This window comes from Onychostoma macrolepis, chromosome 02, assembly GCF_012432095.1.
Source record: "Onychostoma macrolepis isolate SWU-2019 chromosome 02, ASM1243209v1, whole genome shotgun sequence".
Classification (NCBI taxonomy): Eukaryota; Metazoa; Chordata; class Actinopteri; order Cypriniformes; family Cyprinidae; genus Onychostoma; species Onychostoma macrolepis.
Window position 1 is genome coordinate 10,227,975 of NC_081156.1, and position 18,636 is coordinate 10,246,610.

The window sequence follows — 18,636 nt, forward strand, 5'->3', positions numbered from 1 at the left end:
TCTCTCTCAACAGTCAAATACCGCTACGACTGAATGGATCATTCCTCTAGCAGCTTCATTTAAATAAGGAGACCGAGCTGTTTTGTAAATTATGGCAAACAGGTACAACTAGCTAGCCAGCTGTAGGCTGTAGTAACTAACGGTAATGACAGTAACTTGTGATTGAGCGGGCAAACCACTGATGCTTATGCGCTCTAGTTGTTATGGTGATAGGGGAGGGGCCATGCTCAGAGGCTCCACTGCGTCACTGAGACATGATTTCAGGCCCGCCCAAAAAATACTGAACACAAAAATGGTGAAAAACTGTTTAACGGTCTAAGGGTGCTTTCACACCTGTAGATCGATTGCTTTGTTCCAGGGATTCAAATTATTACAGTGTTGCTTTTTATTCTTGGTGCGGTTCGCTTTCACACGGCAAAGTTTCTAAACGGACCAAAATTGTTAATAAGGGTGCATCTCAGTTCAGATGGTGCCTATGTAGACAGCACACACCATAATGACCACGAATAACCAACACACTCATCACTGGATGCTAGTTCGTTCTCCTGTCCGTAGGCTACTAAAACACATCGGCTCTGATCCCTCGTTTCTGACATAATCTCATTTCGTCTTATTGTGGATGAGAACTAGAGCGCGGTTCAGTCGATTGTGTAACTCTCAGACTGTAGTTAAAGCACTTTGAGTAATTGAGAGCTGCTGAGATATGAGGCGGCCTCGGGACGTGTAATGTGCTTCTATCAGGACATTCAAGGTCAGCATGAGTCTGTTCACCAACATCAAAGAGCAGCGAGAGTGCACGGACCAAACTGCTATCTCACGTCCAGACGTAATAAAGCACGAAGCATCTTAAATATCCACTGTCCTTCACCAGGATCGGCACCCCAGCCAAAATATTACTGTGCATGACTTTAGTAGCCATTTACAGTACGAAACAAACGTATGACAGAAAACTGGGTGGACGGTCGTTTCTATGCAAAACTTGGAATTTATCAATATGGACGTGAGCGGTGGCTACGATCAAATCTCATGTCAGGTCTCAGCTCCTGTATGCAAGTTTTTGAGTTATCTGAAGTCACGTGCAGCACAGTAAAGCCCAATCCCAATTCTATTTCATACCCCTTCACCTAAACCTTCTCCGTGTCTCTTGAAACACAGTGTTAAGGGGTAGGGGTGAAAATATTCCCCTAAGAAATTGGACACCACTACTAGTCAACATTTGAAGTGGATCAAAACCTTTCATCAAAGTTGTCCTAAAACCTAAAACCAAAATGTGTTCTTGTCTTAGGACAACTTTGATGATTTTTTTTTCTGATCCACTTCAAATGTTGACTACTATATACCGCTACACGTCATCATACGTCATCATTAGCTCCTGCAACACACACACACACACACCGCTGTCTGGTGTGCATTAGAGCCATTTAATTAATGTTCTATATTATCTCGACAATCGCTGTGTGTCTTCACTGTATGGAAAAGAGCAGCTTGAACATCTGTGTTTATGTTCCACATGGGTTTTGTAGAGACACATCATGACTCTCTGAGCGCTTCAGCTGTACTCCAGCGTGACGTTATGTCTTGTGTAACGGCGTCTCTGCTCTTTGTCAACACAGATGCATTAGCCAGAGTCATTGAAGAAGAAGAGCTGGACTCTCGCCCCGAGCGCACAGATGGACGGGCTTTACTGTTGCACTCAGTCCTGACCTTCATGATGAATTAGATGGAGTGCATGGCCTTGGGATGAGATGAAGACATAAGGATGACCTGACTTTTCTCCTCAGGGTGTTCAGCAGGAACAAAGCCACCAGAAGTAATTTGTGCTCAGTGACAATGGAGAAAACATGAGAGACAGGCAGTGATCACTGCTGATGTGATTTACATTCATGCATTTAGCAGACTTACAATAGAGGAGCAATATGGCAAAGAGCCAGTGATATTCATAATGTATGCCATGTTTATTAGATTGCTAGATTAGGAAACAAGCAAGAGCAGAGATTCAGAGAAGAGAAACAGTTTCTGCACAAGTGCATTGGTTTAAGGGTCTGGAGTGGTGATGTGCTTGAGAACAAGTGTCTTCAGCTGCTTCTTGTGATGAGTTGTGATGGTCAGAGCAGATCGGGTGGAGGTTAGAAGCTCATTCCAGCAGAGAGGAGCAGAGAGAGTGAAGGGCCTGGGAAACGTCTTTGTGTCTCATTGTGGCGGAGCAAGACATCGCTCATGCAGTGACCTGAGCTGCTGCAGGCTGTATATACTGAGGAGCTGTTCCAGCAGCAGCCATGAAAACCAGTGTCAACGCCTTCGATTCAAACTTCTACAAAATCATGTGAAAATTTGGACTTTGTTTTAGTGGCTTTAAACAGCTTTCTGGAAGAGTCCCAATACTCAAGAACTCAAGTACAGGGGACCTGTGACGTGTTGATGATGACATTACGGGCGGACGACGCATGGCAGGGTTACCCAGGGCTACTTTTAAACTGCTGTTGTGGGTTATTTTTATTACGGGTTAAAGGTTGGTCATTTTGCATAAATGATATTTAACAGAAATGCTTGTATTAAAAATACTTTACTCTACTCAGTTTCTACTCTAGCGATGATGAAGCTGTGCTGATGATGAGACGGAGGAGATTATTGTGATGAGAGGCAGCGCTAGAGTTTCCGTCTCCATGGTAACAGACTGACGGTCTCTGCAGGACTGTTGCTAGCGAATTAAAAAACAAAGAATCATATGTCATCTGCAGAAGCATTTTCCATCCATTAAAAGCTTATTAGGCATACTTTGAATTGTTTGTAATTGTAATTTATTTATTTGTTTAAAGTTACTTGGTGAATTTCACCATTTTGTGTTCACTTCTGAAGTTCTTTTTAAAGGGATAGTTCACCCAAAAATTTTTATTTTGTCATCATTTACTCACAATCATGTTGTTCCAAACCTGTATGAGTTTCAGTCTTCTGTGGAATGCAAACTAAGATATTTTGAAGATAACCAAACAGTTGACGGTAGCCATTGACTTCAATAGTATTTTTAAATAAAAGTCAATGACTACCGTCAACTGTTTGGTTGCCAACATTCTTCAAAATACCTTCTTTTAGTAAAGAATCTCACCCGTGTGGAATGACATGACAGTAAATGATGACAGAATTGTAATTTTTGGGTGAACTATATCTTTATAGCTCTGCATTTGCTGTCTGCACATGATTTCAGCAGAATAACTTATTAAGCAGGTAATTGAGCTGGACGTTCAGCAGGAACTGTGTTCTTTAATATCAATGAAAGCACTGATGTGAGCATTAACAGATCGTCTTTAGATGGATGGAGGACATGTGACATCAATAACAGAAGCATTACTAAATATTTTGCAAAAGAATAATCTTTGTTCTAAACGATGCGTCAGGCATGCAACAACTCGTGTAGCAGCACAACTCGACTGTAACCACATTTCACTGATTTTGTGAAATATGTGTGTTGCTCAGTTCAACTGTGCTCATCACACAAAATGCATGTTTTGCCAAGAATATCAGATAATCACAAACACATGGCTTGTTTTCATACAGCACCATCTGTCAGTATAGATTTAGATTTTTAGAGCATATATCGAATAAAAACCTACAGAGCTTATCATTATCATCATAAACTTTGAGATGGTTTTCTCGGCCCAGCCTCGAACCCACAACCTTCAGGTTACAAGTCCGACTCTCTAACCATTAGGCCACGACTGCCCCTATACACACGTTTAGCAGTAATCATAAACGCAGCCTGTTTTCATAAAAGAGCTCCAAGGCTCCTCTCTCAGAAAACTCACCGTCTACCTCGGTTTTGTCATTGGCAGAATGTAAAAAGGATAAAATACTTCAATACAAGCATTTCAGTCAAATACTGTTTAAATGCAAAAACAAGTTGCACAATATTTATGTGAAGATGGACACAGTACCGCCCACATCATTCATAATGAGCCCTTCTGATTGGCTGTCAGACCTCTGATACCCTCCATCAGGACATTTCAGATATAGACATACTTTCATTCATTTTAAATTGTATATTGCTATTTTATGTTTTATTTGTTTCTTGAATGCATACAAATCTTATTGAAAGAAGGAAATAAAGTTTGACAACTTTTAATTGTAGAGCATCTGTGTGACTTCGGAGCCCCTGCGGTTCAGTGAGTGGAGATGACGGCAGTAAATCACTCTACATGTGCATTTGTTGTTAATTAAGTACCAAAACCTTCTTCTGAGGATGTGTTAGAGTCTAGCGCTCATCTCGAGTACTCAAGACAACTTTAGAAACACACTGTCCAGCGGCACACACACACACACACACACACACACACACGCTTCACGCTTTAATTGGATATTAAAGTGGGGCGATAGAGAAATCCTCTCATTAATTTGTGCCGTGTGCCGGCGGCTCTGAGGGAGTTATGTCATTATAATCTGTGCAGAAGCTGGTTTCCAGACTCACGCCGCGGCTCGCTGCAGTGCGACAGGGTCACACACATTACACGTCACATCGCTCTCTTCTGCATTTACAGCTCATGCCAAAATTCATTCCTCATATTCCTCCATGGCTCATGCCATATTCTCTTTCCATCTTGCTATTCAGAAAACAAGTTGGAAATGGAACAGCCATGAAATTAATAATAGAGTGTTTTGAAGCTGTTTCTGCTCACACTGCTCTATTAAACACACTTCATCCTCACACAGCTCACACAGTCTTACAGTAAATTGAGAGAATAATCAACTATGTGCTACAATGAATATATTCACAAAGAGTGAATCTCAAACTACAAACACTATAATGTCTCAGATTACTGCTAGCGAGAACTATTGCAAATGCATTCTGGGACAGCTAACAGCAGACGTTCTCAGACTAATGTTCTCTCAACGTTATGAGCAAACATTCTAACAGTAACGTTACTAGAACCATCATTCATAGTTCCTCGGTCTTTAATAACGGTTTCAAAACATTAGCACAAAACACTATTCATACATTGTTTATGGAATGTTTGTCTGAAACATTTTAGTGGAACATTCCTCTAAGACGGCTCGGGGAAGATTTAATAGTAATATACCCATAATGTTTGTGAAATATTAAAATGGAACGTTTCCCTTAAAGGTACAGTTCACCCAAAAAATGAAAATGATGTCATCGTTTACTCTCTCACGTCGTTTCAAACTCTTTTTTTTACTCTGTTTAACAAAAAAGAAAATATTTTGAAAAATGTTGATAACCAAATAGTTTCTGGTCCATATATATATATATATATATATAGCATTTAAAAAACTGGAAATTTAGTTTTCATAACTTAAAAGGAACATCAACAAAACAATAAGTGATGAAGGATGTGAAAGTGACCCACATTAACAGGAGACTGATTTGTTCCACGTGTCTGTAAAGCATCATGTGACACACACACTCACACACACACACACACACACACACACACACACGCACACACACACGCACGCGCGCACGCGCACACACACACGCACACACTCGCACGCACACACACACACACACACACACACACACACACACACACACACACACACACACACACACACACACACTGAAGTACATCGGTGACATCTAGTGGACGGTCTGATGCAGGACAGTGTGTTAAAGGACACCATGCAGTAATTTATGAATGACTGTCTGTTATTATGCTGTTCAAATAATGATGTGAGTATTTGGTGGCACATTTATGAACCTATAATATATTAATCTATAACATATTCATGTTTTTTTCTCGAGGCAGGTGGAAATGGACTTCACAACTTTAAAACGACACGTACTGGAATACGTTAAACCAACACTCATGACTTGTATGCTTTTGTCAAATATAATTATTTTTTACAAAACATTTTGTTTTAGACGTGGAGCCGATACAGAAGAACAAAGAATCAAGCGAAAGCGAGTCTCACCTTCTGTTCATTAGTTGTTGATCAGTAATAGTTCTCATCGCAGCACACAGGGAACGTCTCAGAACATTATTATGAACACATTCTTCTGCACCAGTTTGTTTAATGTAAATGTTACTACATTTTTCTTAACGTTCAGAGATCATTCAAAACTAAAGTTCCTATAATGTTTGCAAAATTATAAACAGGAATGTTCCCTTAACATCTGCATAAACAAGAAAAAACTTTTTAAAGCATTTAACAAACTGGACGTTATGAACATTGAGAGAATATTCAGAAATAACGTTTTCATAATTTAATAAGCATATTTAATGAGCATATTTTCGTTGGCTGAGATACTTCCATCAGTGTTATTTCACAGGAGCTTTTGTGGTCAGTTGTTAAAGTCAGCATAGAACAGAAATTATGAATGATATTTCCAGGGCATTGAATAAAAAAGCACTGACAGAACAGAGCCACTGGACCTGAGTGAACACAGGCTCACCACACAAATACCCACAATGCACTTCATGATCAACATAAACAAGAACATCCTCAGACTGAAGCTTCAGATTTCATGAAACATGAATAACACAAACTCACCGCAGCATCAGCTGCTTCATTACACACGTGCTGACGGTTGCTAGGCAGTTGATGCGGTTGCTAAGGTGCTGTGAGCAGCTGCTCATCCACACAGCAGCACATCATCAAGCTAACAAACACGATAACTAATACCAACGTTTATACTCTTTCTGAAATGTTTTAGTTGGACATTCATGTAACATTTTTCCGATGTTACTATTTGTTTCAGAACGTTCAAAAGTAACCTTCTGTACAAAATTAGCAAAATGATCAAATGGAATGTTCGCTTAATTGTATGTAACAAAAAAAGGCTTTAAAAACAAATTTTAAAAAAATACCACTTTCATAACTTAACAGCAAAACGTTCTTAGAACACAGTTTTGTTATTATCTGGGCTGAAATGAGTAAATCATAATCTTGCAGTTTCTCGTTGTGTTGAGAGCAGATTTCTGTGCTTCAGGTTCTTATTGTGTTTAATGCTAACATTAATTCTTCTGTGATGACAGAACAGTAGCATGATGCAGTAATGGCGCTAGTCTGAGACCGCAGGGTGTGTAACTACAGTAGCACACACACACACACACACACACACACTGATCGGTGCTCCTGTACCTGCAGCACTTCACATCCACACCTGATCCTGCAGGATCACCGATCATCAGTTCTCAGTAACTTCATCAGTGTGGTACAGCTAGTGCCCTCATTAGTGCTGACTCAGCTGAAAACGACGGCAGGTCACCATGGCAACAAGAGATGCTGCTGCTTCACCAGAGCATCATACATACATACAGCACATCTGCAGCAGAGCAGGAGTCCGTCAAGTGTGTGTGTGTGTGTGTGTGTGAGAGAGAGAGTGTTATAATAGTGTACCTGTCCGGAGGCTGACGGATCTCCCGGTGCGGCGGAGGTACGGCGCTCTCCGGACGGCTCTGCGCTCGGCTTCATCCTCCAGACAGGCCGCCATCGACCTCCATCAGCGGCCGCTGCTCCACCGAGACCGGCGCAATGTCGCGGCAGATGCTGGAGTCGGTGAACCGGCGAGGAACGGTTACCGGAGAGACGCTGCTGCGCTGGTCCTGCAGGGGGCGCTCGCGGCCTCACGGACACAGCAGAGAAATATTGGAAAACGCTGTAAATGTCATCTGTTTCTTCCAAGATATCTGACGTACGAATAGAAATCCATTCCATCAGTTTTCAAGGTGATGTTAAAAAAATAAATAAATACAAATAATGATAATAATAATAATTCTGCAATTGCTACCGCGTGATTGGTCCACTCCCAGTAGCGCAACTGATGTCACGTGACAGCGCCGCTCCGGAAGTCCCGGATAATAACATTTATCTTATAAAATCATTGTTTTGAAATCTTTCTAAAACGCCGATTTGTCCATTTGACGTTAAAGTTATTGAAAGGTTACTGTTGTTTCTTACAAAACGTTTTACAATTCGCCGAAAATTATTCTTTGAACATTTAATTTTAATATATATTCTTTATATTTCAGGAACGTTTGTCCAGTTTTTAAAAGTCATGGAAAACGTTTCTTAGAATGTTCAAATACAAATAAAATCATAAGGACTTTGTAATGCTTTCTCTCAACTTTATATCAAATGTTAAGTTAGCCTATAAGAACCCCCCCCCAACACACACACACACACACACACACGCGCGCACGCGCACGCACACGCACACGCACATATATATACCTTTCAAAAAATGTTAGTGAAAGCTAACAGAAGGTTCCCTGGTAGCTGGGATAAAGGTTATTGATAAATTGAGCAAAATGTAAGAAAGTCTATATGTTTCTGCTCCTCAAATCAGCTCTTTAGAGTTTAGCTGAAATCCACAAAAACACGACTCAGAAAACAAGCCAAAGTCTTTCAGTGTAGATGTCGGCACAAGCTGTAAAATCAGTGACAGACAGAAATAAAAAGGTCCCAGTGGACTACTCTATTTTTACCATATCTTCCTACGACAGAAATGGTTCTGAATTCATAATTTGACTGTTTCTATGATCATCGGAGAGCGACTGCAGTCTCATCATCTGCCACCAGAGGGAGCAGACACACCATCACCATAGAAACAGACGCGCTTTGCGACACCTGTAGATACTTTACGACATGTTTTTTTATATAGTTTACGGCAAGTACGACGCCTGGCGAGAGAATTTTCACAGTAACATTCGTCAGAGTAAGATAATCAAAGATTATGCTGTTTATCACTTATTCTTATACATCTCTAAAGGGTTCGGCTCATCAGTGTTTCCAGCTGGTTGTCTCTGATCTGTCGCGTTCAGATGAGTGTTGATATATGATGATCTTTGATTTAATCTGCAGAGTTTTGCAGTGTTTTTCATCATTATAGCAGCTAGACTAGAGTCTGATGCTGTGCTGGTGTCAGTGCTTTCATGTCGTTGATTTATTGTTGATTTTGTCTGAATCAACAGCATCAGCTGAACTGTAATCTGTAATATATTGAGATTTGAAGCTGTATTCAGTGCTGTGATGAAATATAAGATGTGATCAGTAAACTTCAGAAAGACTTTAGTTGTTTCTTTTGTTGATGTTGATGGATGTGTGTTTGTCTGTGTTTGGCAGCTGAAGATCAGTAAACTCATGCATCCGCAGATGTGGAGGACAGCAGCAGCTCTCTGCGGGAGATTGACAGCTGTCAATCAAATCATCCGCACAAACTCAGGTGCGAGACGGAACCAGAAACACCAGCTCACACCCGTTCACCTCACGATTACAGGAATTACACACGAACACCAGATATACAGGCTCTTACGGTAGTGATCTGATGAAAGCTCTAGCACTGAGGAGAGGCCGTCTTCCGCTCTTTCGCTCTGGGAGTCACTTGGACGTGTGTTTTTGCTGTGTGTGTGTTGTGTATGATTGTGTGTTTGTGCAGATATGGCTGAGTTTCGTGAGATCTTCTCAAAGGCCCAACACATCGCCATCATCACAGGAGCAGGAGTCAGTGCAGAGAGCGGCGTACCCACCATCAGAGGAGCCGAGGGACGCTGGAGGACCTGGAAAACACAGGTTACACACACACACACACACACACACACAGACACACACACACACACTAACATACACACACACACACACACACACACACACTAACATACACGCACAGACACACTCAAACACACACACAGACAGACACACGCACAACTTCATTTTTGATTAGTAATATGCATTGCTAAGAACTTCATTTGGACAACTTTAAAGGTGATTTTCTCAATATTTAGATTTTTTTGCACCCTCAGATTCCAGATTTTCAAATAGTTGTATCTCAGACAAATATTGTCCAACAAACCATACATCAATGGAAAGATTATTCATTCAGCTTGTTCATGATGTATAAATATTTCAAAATATAGATCCTTACGACTGGTTTTGTGCTCCAGGGTCACATATTAAAGTGTAAGATTAGATGTTTTATCAGGCTTATATTTTATATATTAAAATAAGTGCCTCCTTAAAACAAACCAACACTGTACGTGATAATCCTCTCTTCATGAGCAGAAAAAAAAACTTCTAGTAAGTCAGTTATTGTCTTTCCTTGCCATCTACAAATTATTTTTATTTATTTATTTTTTTTTTTTACAATTATAGCACTGTTTATTATGAAATGCTCTGAACATGCTGATTAATTATGCTACATGTAGATAAAGAAACATGTTGTCACAAACCTGGTTTATTTGAACAGTTGGAGTCATATGAGATATACAACCCTGAATCTTTGTGTGTGTGTGTGTGTGTGTGTGTGTGTGCGTGTGCGTGCGTGCGTGCGTGCGTGCGCGTGCGTGTGATCAGGATCTGGCGACGCCGGAGTGCTTCTCTCGTCACACCAGCCGCGTCTGGGAGTTCTACCAGTACCGCCGAGAGCTGTCTCTGAAGGCCGAGCCCAGCACCGCTCACAGAGCCATCGCCGAGTGTGAGGCGCGTCTCCGCAGACAGGGACGCTCGCTGGTGGTGATCACGCAGAACATCGACGAGCTGCACCAGCGCGCCGGCTCCAGACACGTGCTGGAGGTCCACGGTCAGAGCTCACACACCGGACACCATCTCTGACCAAACACACAGACCACCATCAGCAGAGCTTAGATTCACACTGTCGTAGAAAAAGCTTCCCTAGTAAAAAACTAATATACAGGTGCTGGTCATATAATTAGAATATCATCAAAAAGTTGATTTATTTCACTAATTCCATTCAAAAAGTGAAACTTGTATATTATATTCATTCATTACACACAGACTGATATATTTCAAATGTTTATTTCTTTTAATTTTGATGATTATAACTGACAACTAAGGAAAATCCCAAATTCAGTATCTCAGATAATTAGAATATTACTTAAGACCAATACAAAGAAAGGATTTTTAGAAATCTTGGCCAACTGAAAAGTATGAACATGAAAAGTATGAGCATGTACAGCACTCAATACTTAGTTGGGGCTCCTTTTGCCTGAATTACTGCAGCAATGCGGCGTGGCATGGAGTCGATCAGTCTGTGGCACTGCTCAGGTGTTATGAGAGCCCAGGTTGCTCTGATAGTGGCCTTCAGCTCTTCTGCATTGTTGGGTCTGGCATATCGCATCTTCCTCTTCACAATACCCCATAGATTCTCTGTGGGGTTCAGGTCAGGCAAGTTTGCTGGCCAATTAAGAACAGGGATACCATGGTCCTTAAACCAGATACTGGTTGCTTTGGCACTGTGTGCAGGTGCCAAGTCCTGTTGGAAAATGAAATCTGCATCTCCATAAAGTTGGTCAGCAGCAGGAAGCATGAAGTGCTCTAAAACTTCCTGGTATACGGCTGCGTTGATCTTGGACCTCAGAAAACACAGTGGACCAACACCAGCAGATGACATGGCACCCCAAACCATCACTGACTGTGGAAACTTTACACTGGACCTCGAGCAACGTGGATTGTGTGCCTCTCCACTAGGCTTGGGCGGTATCCAAATTTTGATACCGTCAAACCTCCTCCCTATTTTACCTCGGTATACGGTATTACCGTGAATAATAAAAAAAAATTATGACATAAGGCTCAGACAGTGTCACCAAACTGTTGGCTTGTGCCTAAACCGTTCAGAAACTGAATACCAAACACTAATACTGAAACAATAACAAAATAACATGCACAACAATATTAACAACTTTTATTAGCAACAAATAGCAGTTTAGAAAAAAGTGCAAATACAACAGTCAAACAGAATTAAATTAACAAACATCCAGAACAGTTTTTGCAGAGACGCCGCACACAAATCAATTAAATTAAATCACACCGCCTGAACAACTTTTAATAACAAAGAGCAGCTTATAAAAAGTGCAAATAGACCCACAACAGTCAACCAGAGTTGAATTAACATAAACATTCATATTATAAAAAGTATTGCAAAGCGGCTGTCGGTGGACCTAGACGTTGTTGGTCCTGCATCGGGAGGCGTTGAAACTGTTGCACTGAGTGAACTCGGGTCCATCCTCGCAGCAGTGTGAGTGGATGGTGGTTTCGTATATGCGACCTTAGGTTCGAGGTATTTCCATCTCGCGGTCACCTTTTGTTGCACAATTTGCAAATTGCCTCGTCCGTATTTACCGCCTCTCCCTTCTCGCTCGGTCGAAACCGAAATACTGCCAAACTGCAGAAGTTGTGTTCTTTTTCGAGACCAGGTCACTTGGTGCGCGACTCACCATCTTTCCCCCTCTCTCTCTTTCTCCTCCACGCTGTCACGTGATGACAACAAAGTATACGCATTTTTAGGCATTAAATAAATTATATTTAATATTTAATCCTCGTCTCCTATATAAGTGCATTGTTTTTTATGACGGTATAACGGTATTGAAACTGATACCGTTGCTATTTTTAGATCCCGCGGTATACCATATTACCGTATTACCGCCCAAGCCTACTCTCCACTCTTCCTCCAGACTCTGGGACCCTGATTTCCAAAGGAAATGCAAAATTTACTTTCATCAGAGAACATAACTTTGGACGACTCAGCAGTGGTCCAGTCCTTTTTGTCTTTAGCCCAGGCGAGATGCTTCTGACGCTGTCTGTTGTTCAAGAGTGGCTTGACACAAGGAATGCGACAGCTGAAACCCATGTCTTGCATACGTCTGTGCGTAGTGGTTCTTGAAACACTGACTCCAGCTGCAGTCCACTCTTTGTGAATCTCCCCCACATTTTTGAATGGGTTTTGTTTCACAATCCTCTCCAGGGTGCGGTTATCCCTATTGCTTGTACACTTTTTTTCTACCGCATCTTTTCCTTCCCTTCGCCTCTCTATTAATGTGCTTGGACACAGAGCTCTGTGAACAGCCAGCCTCTTTTGCAATGACCTTTTGTGTCTTGCCCTCCTTGTGCAACGTGTCAATGGTCGTCTTTTGGGCAACTGTCAAGTCAGCAGTCTTCCCCATGATTGTGTAGCCTACAGAACTAGACTGAGAGACCATTTAAAGGCCTTTGCAGGTGTTTTGAGTTAATTAGCTGATTAGAGTGTGGCACCAGGTGTCTTCAATATTGAACCTTTTCACAATATTCTAATTTTCTGAGATACTGAATTTGGGATTTTAAATAAACATTTGAAATATATCAGTCTGTGTGTAATGAATGAATATAATATACAAGTTTCACTTTTTGAATGGAATTAGTGAAATAAATAAACTTTTTGATGATATTCTAATTATATAACCAGCACCTGTATTTAAAATACACTTATTTCATACTAAGTATAGTTCAAATCTATTAACATATACTATCAACGATAACTCGGCTTACCGATATAAAAATTAATGAAACTTTATTTGGAGTATTACATTTGTGCACAATGCCCGTTTATTAATAATAAGCCTAAAAGGTGTTTTAATGTCACTTTTGATGACGATTGAATCATCTTTGAATAATATCAGTCTTTAAATGCAAAATATTTAAAGTGTGCCTAAATAGCAATATTGCAATAGTTCCACTTTAGCGCAATTAAATACACTAGGTATATCTTTAATTGGACTTCAGCACTACTTCCGCACAATTAAAGTGTGTTAAGTAAAAAATGAGTTGTTCCTGTTTATCAGAGTTGAAGTATACCAGTTTAGTGTACTAGAAGTACAACTGCAGGGCGTTTTATTGAGTACATAAATATGAACATGTATTTGTAATATACTTGCTTGATGTAAATAAATGTATTTAAAATACATTTAAGTATATTTATTTTTCACAAGTGTTTCCAGCAGTGAGTTCATGAATCCTGAAAAACAAAACAAAACAAAACAAAAAACACTGAAATTACGTTTTGCTTAAAATGAAGGTCATGTTTTGAGGAGCATTAATATTTTCTCTATACATAAAGTCATCCAGCTCTAATTTGCTAATGACACAATAAGGCATTAAGATACAAAACTATTATAGACGGTAGCATCATGTTTTCCTGTAATGCTTCTTTGAAACAATGTGTGTTGTGAGAAGCACTGTTCAGATTTGATGTAATGGATTTGGTTTTGAATTTAGTTGTTGGACCCTTTTTTTGTTTCCGTTTAACAGATGTGTTGAAATCTTCTGTCTGCAGGGAATCTGTTTCAGACCAGATGTGTGAGCTGTGGAGATGTGGAGATCAATCACAAGAGCCCTATCTGTCCATCACTGCAGGGCAAAGGGTAGGTGACGCTCATCTGTACCCAGAAATCAACTGACTCTCTGTATTCAGTGAAATAAAGCAATGAGATGCTGGACAGTCCATCACAGACTCAGATTGATGAAGCATCGGTCAGCATGATGACTGTGATGATGTGTCATGTGTGTCATTCTTCATCCTCTGCCAGATCACCTGATCCTGACACACCTGACGCGCTCATACCTGTCAAAGACCTGCCCAGGTATCCCACTAACACAGCACACACTGAACTGAATGCAAATCAAAAATGAAAATTAGCTGAAAATGTGCTCACTCTCGGGTCATCCAAGATTAGGATGAGTGTGTTTCTTCATCAGGTTTGTAGAAATGTGTCTCTGCATCAGTGTCTCAGCAATGGATGCTCTGCAGTGAATGGGTGCCGTCAGAATGAGAGTCCAAACAGCTGATAAAAACATCACAATAATCCACAGCACTCCAGTCCATCAGTTAACATCTGGAGAAGACAAAAGCTGAAACAAATCCAGCATTAAGACGTTTTTAACTAAAAATCTGAGTCCATAATAACGCTTCCTCCAGTGAAAAAGTGTTCTGGTCTGAATCAGGAGAGAAATCTGCACAGATGCCAAAACAGCTCTAAACTAATATGTGGCTGGATTTTGATGTGAGACAACAGCAGATGCACTTTTTCACTGGAGGAAGAGTTATTATGGACTCAGATTTTTAGTTAGAAACGTCTTAATGCTGGATTTGTTTCAGCTTGTGTCTTCTCCAGATGTTAACTGATGGACTGGAGTGGTGTGGATTATTGTGATGTGTTTATCAGCTGTTTGGACTCTCATTCTGACGGCACCCATTCACTGCAGAGCATCCATTGCTGAGCACTGGTGATATGTCCTTCAGTGCTGTATGTGTGTGTGTGCAGGTGTGATGAGAAGGGCTGTGACGGGCTGCTGCGGCCGCATGTCATCTGGTTTGGAGAGACTCTGGACTCTCAGATCCTCACTAAAGTGGAGAAGGAGCTGGAGACGTGTGACCTCTGTCTGGTGGTCAGTTTGACTCTGATGTGAATCCGATGTGAAACACGCCTGCTTTGGTTTTGAAGTCCTGTCTGCTCTGTGTTCGTGTCTTCAGGTCGGCACGTCCTCCGTCGTTTACCCGGCAGCCATGTTTGGTCCACAGGTGGCGTCCCGCGGCGTTCCAGTGGCTGAATTCAACACTAAGACCACAGCAAACACACCACGCTTCAAGTGAGTTCATCCTGCAGTCCACACTGTGTTTCTGAAAATAATCACAGAAGGAATAATGTCCAGCGATCAGGATTCGACACAAACCCTCGGCGGTTTATTACACAAATACAACGCCAACATGACTTGATTTTATTGTGTACTCGTAGTGTACTCCAAATCTTAAAAGTGATTTTAAAAAACTGTACTTGCAGATAATATAATATTATTGAAATGAAAGGCCACTTAAGTGACTGTTTCTTAAAGGGATAGTTCACCCAAAAATGAAAAATAAAATGATGACAGTATTTTTTAAAAACTGGACTTTGTAATAATATCGAAGTAAATCAATAAATCATTTACTTTAAACCATTGTTTTTTAATCTTTTTATTGTGGTAATATATACAGGTGCTGGTCATATAATTAGAATATCATCAAAAAGTTGATTTATTTAACTAATTCCATTGAAACTTGTATATTATATTCATTCATTACACACAGACTGATATATTTCAAATGTTTATTTCTTTTAATGTTGATGATTATAACTGACAATTAAGGAAAATCCCAAATTCAGTATCTCAGAAAATTAGAATAATGTGAAAAGGTTCAATATTGAAGACACCTGGTGCCACACTCTAATCAGCTAATTAACTCAAAACACCTGCAAATGCCTTTAAATGGTCTCTCAGTCTAGTTCTGTAGGCTACACAATCATGGGGAAGACTGCTGACTTGACAGTTGTCCAAAAGACGACCATTGAAACGTTGCACAAGGAGGGCAAGACACAAAAGATCATTGCAAAAGAGGCTGGCTGTTCACAGAGCTCTGTGTCCAAGCACATTAATAGAGAGGCGAAGGGAAGGAAAAGATGTGGTAGAAAAAAGTGTACAAGCAATAGGGATAACCGCACCCTGGAGAGGATTGTGAAACAAAACCCATTCAAAAATGTGGGGGAGATTCACAAAGAGTGGACTGCAGCTGGAGTCAGTGTTTCAAGAACCACTACGCACAGACGTATGCAAGACATGGGTTTCAGCTGTCGCATTCCTTGTGTCAAGCCACTCAACAACAGACAGCGTCAGAAGCGTCTCGCCTGGGCTAAAGACAAAAAGGACTGGACTGCTGCTGAGTGGTCCAAAGTTATGTTCTCTGATGAAAGTAAATTTTGCATTTCCTTTGGAAATCAGGGTCCCAGAGTCTGGAGGAAGAGTGGAGAGGCACACAATCCACGTTGCTTGAGGTCCAGTGTAAAGTTTCCACAGTCAGTGATGGTTTGGGGTGCCATGTCATCTGCTGGTGTTGGTCCACTGTGTTTTCTGAGGTCCAAGGTCAACGCAGCCGTATACCAGGAAGTTTTAGAGCACTTCATGCTTCCTGCTGCTGACCAACTTTATGGAGATGCAGATTTCATTTTCCAACAGGACTTGGCACCTGCACACAGTGCCAAAGCAACCAGTATCTGGTTTAAGGACCATGGTATCCCTGTTCTTAATTGGCCAGCAAACTCACCTGACCTGAACCCCAGAGAGAATCTATGGGGTATTGTCAAGAGGAAGATGAGAGACACCAGACCCAACAATGCAGAAGAGCTGAAGGCCACTATCAGAGCAACCTGGGCTCTCATAACACCTGAGCAGTGCCACAGACTGATCGACTCCATGCCACGCCGCATTGCTGCAGTAATTCAGGCAAAAGGAGCCTCAACTAAGTATTGAGTGCTGTACATGCTCATACTTTTCATGTTCATACTTTTCAGTCGGCCAAGATTTCTAAAAATCCTTTCTTTGTATTGGTCTTAAGTAATATTCTAATATTTTGAGATACTGAATTTGGGATTTTCCTTAGTTGTCAGTTATAATCATCAAAATTAAAAGAAATAAACATTTGAAATATATCAGTCTGTGTGTAATGAATGAATATAATATACAAGTTTCACTTTTTGAATGGAATTAGTGAAATAAATCAACTTTTTGATGATATTCTAATTATATGACCAGCACCTGTATATTAGTTCAAGTAATATTTAATGTATTTTAAATTAACTAAACTGCAACTTCTTTATAAATGTGCAATAAAAATATATTTAAATACATGACATAAGTTTCAACAGAAATCATTCAAGTATATTTTAGTTTATCGTAAATACTTGTCATTAAATTCAGCAGTACTTCATATTTCAAAGACAATAGAAGTGATTATGAAATTACATGTAAAGATGTACTTCAAAATCACTCTAAAATTCAGATAATAGCATTTAATGTAAATGTTAACTACATTTATATTATTGGTAAATACATTTTAATTTTATTTAGTAACCCTAACACACACACACACACACTCACACACACACGTGTAATAATCAGGCTGCTGGATGTGATCATGTGTGTGCTGATAATTCTGTCTGGTGCAGGTTTCATTTCCCGGGCCGCTGTGCAGAGTCTCTTCCTGCGGCTCTGGCCCGACACGAGTCTGAAGTCATCTGATCGACTGCAGCTGAACCTGACAGAACAGATTCATTCCTCCGCTTCTGAAATATGACCTGTAGGAAATGGGCCAAAGTATATTTGCTGATGTTGCTGGAGCATATATTTTGTGATGTTGACAGTTTTCCATGTGCCTTGACTTTCTCAAAGAGATAAGTACATAACTCACTGCCAGTGTTCCTCGTGTAGACGAGCTGTACGGGATCTTCACTGCAGTTCTGCGTTTCTTCAGCTCGTCTGCTTGATTAATGTGGGATAAAGCAACATAATATTCCAGTTTACATAGAGAAGTGCCTGCTTTGTGTTCGTGTGTGTGTGTGTGTGTGTGTGTGGATTCAGTGCTTTACTCTGAAGCAGCACTAGAGGAACAGCAGCGTTTGCCTTCATATCATTCCAGCAGTTTCAGCATTAAATACCAATGAATAAAAGCATTTTTCACCGACAGTGTCTGGATTCATGATGTTCAGTCAGTGTTGTATCTGTGCACACTCACAGTCATAAAATACATGCAACAGCTTTCATTCTCATTAACATATTTACAATGAACTATAAGACTATTACATTTCTATAATGGATGCATCGAAAAGTGACCGTTTATAATATTACAAAAGATTTCTATTTCTTTTGAGCTTTCTATTCATCTGTGAATCCTGAAAAATAAAATGCATCACAGTTTCCTCAAAAATATTGAGCAGCACAACTGTTTTCAACATTGATAATAATCAGAAATGTTTGTTGAGCAGCAAATCAGCATATTAGAATGATTTCTGAAGATCATGTGACACTGAAGACTGGAGTAATGATGCT

At 40.3% G+C, this 18,636-nt stretch overlaps 2 protein-coding genes across 4 annotated transcripts in view; one reads left to right on the forward strand and one right to left on the reverse strand.

Moving 5' to 3' along the window:
* Nucleotides 1–7,588, reverse strand: part of LOC131522208 (phosphatase and actin regulator 1) — a 43,115-nt gene extending 35,527 nt beyond the window's left edge. Inside the window, exon 1 of one of the 2 annotated variants that reach the window (XM_058747564.1) lies at nt 7,351–7,588. In XM_058747564.1, coding sequence (XP_058603547.1) covers nt 7,351–7,444 — 94 coding nt within the window. In that variant the 5' untranslated portion in view covers nt 7,445–7,588. The remainder of the gene's footprint in view (nt 1–7,350) is intronic. The other variant, XM_058747553.1, reaches the window with a different exon arrangement.
* A 938-nt stretch (nt 7,589–8,526) lies between these two features.
* On the forward strand, nt 8,527–18,271 carry LOC131522222 (NAD-dependent protein deacylase sirtuin-5, mitochondrial). Of its 2 annotated transcripts, none has more exons than XM_058747585.1 (9): nt 8,527–8,668; nt 9,076–9,175; nt 9,389–9,522; nt 10,303–10,528; nt 14,054–14,141; nt 14,307–14,360; nt 15,042–15,165; nt 15,251–15,366; nt 17,757–18,271. In XM_058747585.1, the coding sequence occupies exons 2-9, from the start codon at nt 9,094–9,096 to the stop codon at nt 17,827–17,829; spliced, it is 897 nt and encodes a 298-aa protein (XP_058603568.1). In that variant the 5' UTR covers nt 8,527–8,668; nt 9,076–9,093; the 3' UTR covers nt 17,830–18,271. The 2 variants fall into 2 exon arrangements, with proteins under 2 accessions (XP_058603568.1, XP_058603560.1); XM_058747577.1 differs by having other exon boundaries at nt 8,535–8,671; nt 9,074–9,175.
* The last annotated feature ends 365 nt before the right edge of the window (nt 18,272–18,636 follow it).

Coding starts and splice junctions, on each gene's coding strand:
- LOC131522222 (XM_058747577.1), top strand. CDS start 8,599: ATGTTTTTTTATATAGTTTACGGCAAGTACGACGCCTGGCGAGAGAAT. Junction 8,672..9,073: donor CAGTAACATTCGTCAGAGTA/AGATAATCAAAG, acceptor TCTGTGTTTGGC/AGCTGAAGATCAGTAAACTC. Junction 9,176..9,388: donor AATCATCCGCACAAACTCAG/GTGCGAGACGGA, acceptor GTGTTTGTGCAG/ATATGGCTGAGTTTCGTGAG.